Source organism: Ochotona princeps, chromosome 1, assembly GCF_030435755.1.
Source record: "Ochotona princeps isolate mOchPri1 chromosome 1, mOchPri1.hap1, whole genome shotgun sequence".
NCBI classification, from domain to species: Eukaryota; Metazoa; Chordata; class Mammalia; order Lagomorpha; family Ochotonidae; genus Ochotona; species Ochotona princeps.
Window position 1 is genome coordinate 110,861,524 of NC_080832.1, and position 10,509 is coordinate 110,872,032.

Genomic DNA, 10,509 nt, shown 5'->3' on the forward strand with positions numbered 1-10,509 from the left:
ATGAGTCGGGCCGTGGGCGGCCACACTTGTTTTCCCATGACTCTGCTCTCTGCTGCCCTGAACGTGTACCGTCTCACGGTTGCCTGCTCCCTTGCTCTCTGGGGAAGTACGCACCCTCCCTCCCTCCACCCTGACTCGCCCCTCCTTGCCCTGCCCCACTGTTCCCTGCTCTGTCCACAAAGTCCCCACTCCTTCCACGAGTCTCACCTGCATGGTACTCTGAGCTTGCAGAGAGAGGCAGGGCAGGGCGGTACTGGCTGTTCCACATGACCTGCCCGGAGCCGCGTGCCTGGGTAGTGGCCGGGCTGCTGCATCATAGTGACCCAGCTCTCTGGCTGATGTAAACGGTTGTGTTGTGCGAGCCAGGGCCCCAGGCCCACCCCCACTATCCTCACCAAGCTCCAAAGAACCTGCATGCATGTCCAGGCATGTCTAGGGCTTCTCTCCGCCCATGTGGGCCCAGGAAGAAGGCATGGGCACTGGCCCATCCTGCAGCCTGCATTCTGCTCTTAGGGAAGAGAGCTGGTCTGCCTTCTTGAACTTTTTTCCTGGTGGCTTCAGAGACCAGAGTAGGGAGGGAATGGTGAGGGGTGAGTCCAGCCTAGTCCCACACTTGTGTTTACTATAGGGACCCTCAGCATTCCTGCTACTTCCCAAGGATGACCCCCACCCCGGAGCAAGGTGCTCACCCTCCCAGGTCAGCAGCTGTATCAGGCTCTCCCAGCCTGAAGCAGGTTTGGGTGGGAGGGATGACCCCCAGGCACTCAGGCACTCAGGGACCGCAGCTCTTGCTGCTGTCCTGTGGCTCTGTCCCACTTAGAACCTGGAGACCCCCAACTCCGCTGATGCTGTGTTCTAATTGGCAGAAGAGGGGAGAGGCTGCAGGAAGGGCTGGCTCTACTAGAGGACCCTGCCACCCGTCTCTCCTGCTAACCCTGTCCGTGACCTTCCCCACTCAACCGTGGTCAGGTGCAGAGGGAGCTGTGTGCTCTGGTGGGGATGTGGGTGAGGCAAGGTCTGCCTCTTAGTTTGTCCACAACCCCCACTCAGAATCACTGAAATAGAGTCCTGGAGGCCCAGGAGGAGGGCAGGGCTTGCTTGCTCAAGAAGCAGATTCCAAGATCCCCTGGCCAGAGCAACTCAACTGGCCTCCTGGGAGTGGAACTCTGGAATTTACACACACACACACACACACACATAAAAATTTAAAATGTATATATATGTAGCAGAGGGAGAGGCAGATAGTGTTCCTGTCTGCTTGTCCATGCCCCAAATGCCCACAATAGCAGGGACTAGTCCAGGACAAAGCCAGGAGCCGGAAGCCAAGTTCAGTTCTCCCGATTACTTGACCCAGCACTCACTGCTTCCCGGGGCAGTTTTAATCACACTGACTCGAACACAGGATGCAGGTGACCCAACCTGCGTCGTGGTAACTACCAGGCCAAATGCCTGCCTGCTACCTGCCCCCCTATCTTTTTAAACAAGTTCCCTCTAATAGTCTCCCTTGCCGCCCTGCAGTATGGAAGCCACTGGGATACATCAGGTCCCAATGAAACACAGGGTTGGAGGGGAGATGACCCTTTGAAGAGCCAAGGGCCTGGGGTGGGGATAGGAAGGGCCATGGCCTGGGACTCTGGGACTTCTCTCTTCATCTGCAGGCTCCTCCAAGCACAGGAAGGGTGTGTGCTAGGATGGACTCCTGCACCCCACGGAGACACTCAGGCTAAGTGGGTGTGCAGCAGCCTGGGATACCCAGCCAGTCCCCCAGGGAGGATCCCTGGGCAGTGTTCCTGGAAAGTTTCCTCCAGTCTGGGTTGTGTTGTCTGAACCCCCCACGGTGTCGCTGTCCCCTGGATTTCCTGTAAACACTTGGCAGAGAGCCTGGAGACTTAGCCAGATTCCGGTCCACTGTTTTGGCGAGACAGTTTAATGGGTGGCATTCTAGCTTCCTTTAAAGAACTTGTAGCACCTGGACAGTTTTATTTTTTTTTAATTAAACATGTAGTTATTTGAAAGGCCAATTCTGAGAAAAAGAGACATAGAGAAAGAGATCTTCCATCACTGGTTCACTGTCCAAGTGGCTGGATGAGGCTGAACCCAGGAACCAGGAACCTCTTTCAAGTCTCCCATGTGGGTGCAGGAGCCTGAGAACATGCCCTCCTCCCTGCTGCTTTTTCCCCATGCACCATCAGCAGGGAGCTGGACCAGTGAGTACTCAGGACACTGAATGGCACCTGTGTGGGATGCTGGCATTGCAGGCAGATGCTTTACCTGCTATGCCACAGTGCCAGTCCCTGTTTTGACCCAGTTTTTTTTAATTAATTAATTTATTTATTTATTTATTTATTTATTTATTTTTATTGGAAAGGCAGATTTATAGAGAGAAAGAGATACAGAGAGAAAGATCTTCTGTCCTTTGGTTCACTCCCAAGTAGCTGCAACAGTTGAAACTGAGCTGATTCAAAGCTAGGAGCCAGGAGCCAGGAGCTTCTCCCTTGCCGGGTTTCCCATGCGGGTGCAGGGTCCCAAGGCTTTGGGTTGTCCTCGACTGCTTCCCCAGGCCACAAGCAGGGAGCTGGATGAAAAGTGGATCTGCCAGGATGCAAACGAGTGCCTGTATGGGATCCTGGCGAATGCAAGGCGAGGGCTTTAGTCACTAGGCTATCATGCCAAGCCCTTTTGGCCAGTTTTAATCTGGTATCTGACTCCAAATTTGAGCCACCCTCAGGCGGGTCTAGGGCCAGCTTTGGAGCAAATCCGTGATCACACCGGACACAGTGCTTTGGAACACTCACACGCTGTCCTACTCCTTCTGACGTTCCCAGCAATTCCTTGGAAGACAGCCTGGCTGGTGTCATGATCTAATTCCCCAAGAGTGGCAGATGTGTGATGTTCCCAAGGCCACTCACCTGGGTGCTGGTGAGGCCAGGGTGGCAGCCAGGCCCCTCCCGCCCTACCCAGCACTCCACTGCCTGGCCTCTCTCCAAGTGACTCCCTTGGCTATTCTCCCTATTCCAGGACCCAGATCAATTTCACCGTGGCCATTGACTTCACTGCCTCCAACGGTGAGCTGGGGGGACTGGGCGGGGAGGGGGAGATGGCTTGTTCAGGATGTCATGGTCAGGCTGGGCTTTTGACTTCCTCGTTACTGAAGAGCCACTCCCTCAGGACTGTAAGGTCAGCCCAGGCTGACTGCTCACACCAACACGCTGACTCTGCTGGAGGTGCAGCCCAGTCCTGGAGGGTGCCCTAGCTCCCTGGGGGCAGGCCTCAGCTCACAGAGAGCCCTGGGAGAGGGGTGTCAGACCCCACCTCTATGTGCAGCCCCACTGCCGAATGGAGGGAGAACTAAGCCAGGGCTCAGCTGTGCACTCCTCAGGGAGAGACTCTGGTGCCAACCCTGGCTGGGGCTGCTGTGGCCCCTTCGTGTAGGTGGCAACTCTGACTGTCCCCACGGTGCTGAAAAGGAGACTGAAAGCAGGGCCTAGAGAGCTTTTATTGTATTGATTCAAAAGACAGGCAGAGTAAAGAAGATGAGACAGAGAGAGGATGTCTTCCATCCTCTGGTTCATTCCCCATATGGCCACAAAAGTTGAAGCCAGGAGCAAATCAGGAATTCTATCTGGGTCTCCCATGTGAGTGCAGGAGCTCAAGCACTTGGGTCCTCCTCTGCTGCCTTCCCAGGGAGCTAGATCAAAAGTGGAGTAGCCAGCACTTGAACTGTCACTCTGATGTGGGATACTGATGCCAGCCCTGATGCCAGGCAGTTTCCCTGAAGTCACACAGGGTTGGCTCTTGGCAGCATGTGTTGTCCTGCCTGTCACCAATGACAAATCAGAGACATGGCAGCTGGGTTTCGTGGTACCAAGAGCTCTAGCGACAGAGACAAGTAACTGCTCAGACCTGTGGAGGCCAGGGGGTGAGCCATACGAATGGGTGGGGAAAAGTGTCCCAGGTAGAAGGGACAGCCAGTGCTAAGGTCCTGGAGTGGGAATGGCCAGAGGCTGGAATGGGGTGATTGACAGGTAGGATGGTCATGAGGATTCTGGGTGCTGATCCAGGTGAGCTGTGGGCACCAGGCGTCCTGCGTGGCTCCCTGTGCACCATGGTGCCAAGGGCAGCCCATCCGGCAGGAGGATGGTGGTGTCTGCAAAGGCCAAGGCCAGGGAGCTCTCAGCAACCAGGGTTTGCTAATGGATTGATGTGGGGCAGCGAGGGGCAGGGTAAAGGGTAAGGGAAGAAAAGCAAGTAGAAGACCATGAACACGCCCGTCTGGACTCTGAGCCTGGGGCAGCCTGGGGGGCGGCAGCTGCCCGAAGCGGCTCTGTCTTGTGCCACAGGGAACCCCTCACAGTCCACATCCCTGCACTACATGAGCCCCTACCAGCTGAATGCCTATGCCCTGGCACTGACCGCCGTCGGTGAGATCATCCAACACTACGACAGCGACAAGATGTTCCCTGCCTTGGGCTTTGGGGCCAAGCTGCCCCCGGACGGCAGGGTGTCCCATGAGTTCCCACTGGTAAGAGAAAGAGCTGACCAAACCTGAGCTAGGGAAGGGGCGTGGGGGCAAGCACCAGGGTGGGCTTGAGCATTCCCACTTCTGGCCTCATGGACTTCAGATGGAGCTCTGGAGTGGGAAGCCAACCTGGGTGTAAGCCATGGGGAGGGATTTACACCAGGACTTACAAAGTCTTCCTCCAGGTCTGGGACTAGAAAGAAGTAAGGATTGTGGGTGGCTGTAGTGGCCTCAGAAGCCCATAGCTGATGTCACATGGGGTCCCAGGCTCTGGCATGGAGGTGAAACCTCAGATATGTCCTCTCCCTCTCCCTCTCTCCCTCTTATGAAGGTCTCAACCAGTTGGCAGCATCCTCCCATACTCGGGAATGCAGGTGCCATGCCAGGCATAGGCTGCAGAGAAACAGAGTAGCCACAGTTCCCTCCAAGGCCCAAGGTTGCTCAGAGTCAGCAAGACTGGAAGGTGGGCAGTGGGCTTGCAAGAGGCTCCCTGCTGGGTTCTGGGGTCCATGAGGTTCAGGTGCAGGGCAAGAGCAGATGTGCAGGGAGAAGTGTTGGGAGGTCCAAGTCCAACTCCACTGCACAGCCTGAGCCTCCCCGTGCCCTGTGCTCGCAGAATGGCAACCAGGAGAATCCCTCATGCTGTGGCATCGATGGCATCCTGGAGGCCTACCACCGCAGCCTGCGCACCGTGCAGCTCTACGGCCCCACCAACTTCGCACCCGTCGTCACCCATGTGGCCAGGTGCCCCCACCACGGGCAGGGTCCTTGAGGGCAGAGGGCTGGGGCTGGGCATGCACAAGCCCAGAAGGTCCCCCCCGAGGCTGATCCAAGCCTGTGCTGCCCACCCCAGGAATGCAGCGGCCGTACAGGATGGCTCCCAATACTCTGTGCTGCTCATCATCACCGACGGGGTCATCTCAGACATGGCGCAGACCAAGGAGGCCATTGTCAACGTGAGCTGCCAAGATGGCATGGGGCCTTCTTGAGGGTGGATTCTGCCCTTTGGGGTGACCCTGCATCCCCCACCCACTCCTTGCCACATGTCCTCAAATTCTCCACCTCCCCTTTCTTTCTCACATGAGTCTGGGACGGAGGGCAGGCAGTGGGGTTTTGGGCTTGAGGAGCTCTGTGCTCGTTCTCTTCCCCCATCTCTGGGACTGCCACTTCCGACTCCAGCCAGACTCAGGTTCCTGGAGGACACAGGAGTGTAGCTGCCCTCCCCCACCACCTGAGTGATGGTCTCCCCATGAAGAGAACCGGTGCTCTGGGCCACAGACCAGAGGGGCCCCAGCGGCAGAGAAGGTGGATTGGTGCACAGGGGCACACCTGTGACCCACATGTACTCTGCCCTCTCTCCTGCCTCTTCCCTTTTGGGGCCCACCCTGGTTCCCTTGGTCTTTGGGTGCCCTCCTATATGCTCCTATGTCTGTCCCTCTCCTCCCTATCCCTGTCTCTCTTCTTTCCACCCTTGCGGGGTCCTAGGCTGCCAAACTCCCCATGTCCATCATCATCATCGGCGTGGGCCAGGCAGAGTTCGATGGTGAGTTTGTCCCCCCACGTAAGGTGCTGCTATCTCACAGACTCCAGACCCTGGGAACCACCCTTCCCAAAGAGTGACAGCTGCTGTCTGGGTGTGTACACCTGTCTGGCAGGATGTGGAGGCACGCATGTTTGCACAGGGAGGGGCTTGTCAGGGTATGCACTGTACCCACCTCCTGGGACTGTGGGGAGGAGGCCTGGTTCACTCCCTTTGCCCCCAGCCCTGGGAGCTGGGGAGGGCAGAGTACTGAGCCACAGGTTGGAGGATCCCAGGCCCCAGTTTGCTTAGCCATAACCCAGAAGACTGGGCCTGTGAGGTCTCTTCCCTGCACTAGCCTAGGACTGGGGGACAAGGCCACCATGCTGCTAGGCCAAGATATCTGCCATTAATGCCCTCTTCCTACCTGCCATGCTGTGTTTCCCCCGTGCAGCCATGGTGGAGCTGGATGGTGATGACGTGCGGATCTCCTCCCGGGGGAAGCTGGCTGAACGGGACATTGTGCAGGTGAGACCCAGGGCCTGCTTGCCCCACAGGGACCTGTGAGAGCCCCAATGGCCATGCTGGCCTCATCTCTGGTGGCTGCCGCAGAAAGAACGGGGGTCAGTGCTCCAATCATACATACCACCTCCACAGGGACTGGACCGTACCCTGCCACAATTCCCAGAGCAGAGCCCAGAATCCGCAGACTTCCCTGGACCACCCATTCTCTGTTCCTAGAAGCACCCCTGCCCCCATCCTTACCTCGTCCCATGAAATAGCTGCATCAAGTGGGCAGGCACCTGGCTGGGCTCATGAAATCATTGCCTCTACCTCTCGGTGCTGGTTACAGATTCCGGAGCCTGGGAGGTCTCCAAGGGGTGGAGCACTGTGTGTGTGTGTGTGTGTGTGTGTGTGAAGGTTGGCATGACAGGCCAGAAGCAGAGGCCTGGATCTGGTGGGGGATGGAGGGTAGGGGTGAGGGTGAGGGTTGAGTTGGTCTCCAGTGGAAGGAGTTGCCTGACCCTGCCTTCTGCCTGCCAGTTCGTGCCCTTCCGGGACTACGTGGACCGCACAGGCAACCACGTGCTAAGCATGGCCCGCCTAGCCCGAGATGTGCTAGCAGAGATCCCCGACCAGCTGGTGTCCTACATGAAGGCTCAGGGCATCCGCCCTCGTCCCCCGCCCGCTGCCCCAGAGCACTCCGCACCGCAGTCCCCAGCCCGCACACCCCCCGCCTCTCCGATGCACACGAACATCTGAGCCTGGCCATGCGGGCAGGTGACTGGGGCTCCGGGGGAACCCACTCAAGACCCTGTTCAGTCACCTCATTTGTTGCGAGGACTTCTGTGTGTCTGGGACAGGCTCGTTGTCTCACATCCAGCCCAGTGCAGGGACAGGTAACAGGCTGGATGCTGGAGTGCTGGGGTTCAGGTCCTTTCTTCCTGGGTCCCTCAGCCAGGTACTGAGAGGGTCTCTCTGGCAGGCCAGCCCTGGGCAGCACCCGTCCCATTCCGGCTCGGAGCTCAGCCTCCTCCTCCAACCCCTGTTCTGCCTCCTGTACTATCTGCCCCTACCCCAGGGCTAATGGGTTGGCAGGAACATCTAAACACATGACCCTGCAGGGATCCGTGCAGTGGGATGTGTCAAGGAGGTAGCTGCCATGCACTGTGGGCCTCTCCCTGGCGTGGACTGCTGCCTCCACACCTCCCTGACACTCTCCACAGCCTGCTCAGGGCCCCCAGTGTGTGGGGCAGGAGCCTTCCTGAAGCGTGGACACGTTAATCCTGCCCAGGGCAGCCCATGCTGCTCTCCCTCCTGGCTCTGGGTCCCAGCCCTGCCTCCACTTCCTGCCTGCTGTGGGAAGCCCAGCCTAGCCAATTTCCACATCTGTATAGTGAGAGGGATGATCAGATGTCTTGATGAGTGTCCTTCACCTCTGATATCCTAAGAGTCTGTTCCTCCTTGTCCAGAGCCCCCATTTCACTGCCCCTTCATGTGACCCTTACTCTGGGCTGTCTTGGCTCTGGGGTCACCCTATCCCATCACTGCCCATGCCCACCCCACCCCAGTCCTTCCGCCTTGGGCTCTGTGGATTCAACCCTGAGCATATGTCCTGCTGTGGGAAAGGTGAGGGAGGGGCTCTCCCCCTGAGCCCCCCCCAGCCGCCCGGCCTTGACCCACTGGGTGGGGGTGGGGGGAGCAGCCATGCATGCCACTCCTTCCTGCCGCATGGGGCTCCCGGCCGCCCGTCTCCCCAGGCCTGGGTGGAGACCAGGCCGCACCCCGTCTGCTGCCCGGCCACTTCCCTCGCTGTCGTGCATGATGGTGGTGTGTCTGCCTTGTCTGGTCCCGTGCCTGTCTCTGAGACAGTTTCTGTGTGGAACTTGCCTTAAACTCCAGTAAATTTGGTTCTTTTAGTAGAGAGTCCTTTGCCTTTCTGTCTCTTGTGAACCACAGTAGAGGTGTTGTTGTTCATGGGACGCCCCCCGCCCCCGGGCAAACAGCAACTCTGGGATTCCACAGAGCTTCACCTTAGCCCCACTTCCCTGGGATGGGCCACCAGGGACCAGGGTCACAGGCAAGGGGACATGTCCTCTTCCCTGCACATTTGCCCCCAGATGAGCCCTTCCACAGTCCTTCCCAACCTGCTTCTCCCGGGGAACCTGGCACGAATGATGCCAGAGTTTGGGACTTGTGGACTGCTGATGATTTTTTATGGCAAATTATAGCTGGCCCCTGGCCGCCCCTATAATTAGATGTCCTGTGACCTGCATTTGTCTGGATACACACTGAATGGGAACCGGGTGGGGTCCTGGCTCCATGGGCAGCAGCCCATTTCCCTCACAGCGGGTGGCGTGGCGGCCAGGAGGGGTGAGGAGAGCAGGGAAGGAAGAGAAGGGAGACATGGGCGTAAGGTTCCACAGGGGCTGCATGCACTCCTCCCCCTCAGGCTGCACCTGCCACCACCTGACCCCCGCCCAGTCCCCAGGCTCCCCAGGATGAAAGATCCCAGGCTCTGAGCACCCAGGTCCCCCCTGCACCCTTTGGAAGCCCCTCAAATCCATTCTTGTCCACTCCCCTCCATGCCCCAGAATGAACAGCAACAGCAGCTGCTGAGTGGTTAAATCTGTATCCAGTGAATCCTTAACAGAACTGTGAACAAGATACTCTCATCACCCCATTTCCACACCAGGAAACATGGGGCATGGCCTCGCTCAAGGTCCACACAAATAGTGTAGCCGAAGGAGGAAAGGGAAGACTGAGGGAGTTGCTTAAAGGCATGAGTCCGGCCTTCAGACTTCACACCACATTAGAGTGCCTGGGGTTGATAGCACCTGCTTTACCACCTGCTCTGGCTCCCCGCTGACACAGATTCCATGATGGCATGAACCACCTGCGTGGGAAACCTGGATGGAGTGCCAGGCGCCAGGCTCCAGCCTGGCCCAGCCCCCGCCTTTACAGGTATTTAAGGAGTGAACCAGCAGGTGGGAGCTCGCTGTCTCAGGTTAAAAAAAGGAAACACATTAAGAATAAAGAGGAATTCTGCAGCTGGACTGCTTGCTGTCTGAGTTTCAGTTTCCTTGCTGATGACATGGAGGGTGGGGGCTGGAGTATCCCTAAGGGCCTCTCACACCCCCTTAAATCTCAACCATACCCTTGGCCTATCCTCTCAGACCCTCTGCCAAGTCCAGAAGGCCTCCACACTTTCCCCCACCCCCCGCTGGGTGCTGTGTGGGAGGGGACCTTCCCTTCCCCAGGGATGCCTGAGTTTGCAGAAGAGGTTCCTGAGTGCTGACAGGAAGGGGCGGAGGGATGGAAGCAGAGGAGGGCAGACAGCACCGTTGGAGTAGGCTAGGAGAGTACAGGGGCTGGGGCGGTGAAGGCCACCAGTGTGGCAGGCAGGTGGCCCATGCTCATCACACAGCCCAGCACAGAGCAGGGCCTCCGCAACAGCACACAAACATCAGTGCCAACTAGATGAGCCCATATTCTCTGGTGCTCCTGAGCACTCTCCCCACTTCGGGACCCGCAGGGCTGAGTCCACGGAAGCCAGCCCACAAGGCTGAATGAGCAGCCTAGCTCCATGGTGCAAGGCAGGAGGGTGCAGGGTTCCCAGCAGGATGAAGGAACAGAAGGTGTGGGCAGAGAAGCAGGTCCAGACCCTGGGGCTCCTGTCGTCCAATACCACCTGCTGAAAGAGCCAGGCCCAGGACCCACAGCAGCAGGTGTGCTCCCAGGCTAGCTAGGACATAGCATGTAGGGCCTAGGAGCCACAGCTACCAACACTGTAGAAGGAGCAGAACATGGTGGCTATGTTGGCGACCTGGCTGGTGGTGCACATGGCAGGGCCTAGCCACCGGTTATCAATGACATATGCAACAGCATCAAGTCAGGAGGAGCAGATCAGATGGCGTTATGTTCACCATGAGGCGGCGGGCAGGGCGAGGAATGAGCAGTGCTCCCTCAA

The 10,509-nt window shown here is 57.9% G+C and overlaps 1 protein-coding gene across 2 annotated transcripts in view; it reads left to right on the forward strand.

Annotated features, from left to right (window-relative positions):
* The window catches only part of CPNE5 (copine 5), a 64,943-nt gene extending 57,224 nt beyond the window's left edge, over positions 1–7,719 (forward strand). For both annotated transcript variants that reach the window (XM_036493838.2, XM_004590325.2), the window contains 7 exons: positions 3,019–3,065; positions 4,341–4,522; positions 5,136–5,263; positions 5,373–5,475; positions 6,005–6,062; positions 6,493–6,566; positions 7,083–7,719. In XM_036493838.2, coding sequence (XP_036349731.1) covers positions 3,019–3,065; positions 4,341–4,522; positions 5,136–5,263; positions 5,373–5,475; positions 6,005–6,062; positions 6,493–6,566; positions 7,083–7,301 — 811 coding nt within the window. In that variant the 3' untranslated portion in view covers positions 7,302–7,719. The remainder of the gene's footprint in view (positions 1–3,018; positions 3,066–4,340; positions 4,523–5,135; positions 5,264–5,372; positions 5,476–6,004; positions 6,063–6,492; positions 6,567–7,082) is intronic.
* Positions 7,720–10,509: the final 2,790 nt, after the last annotated feature.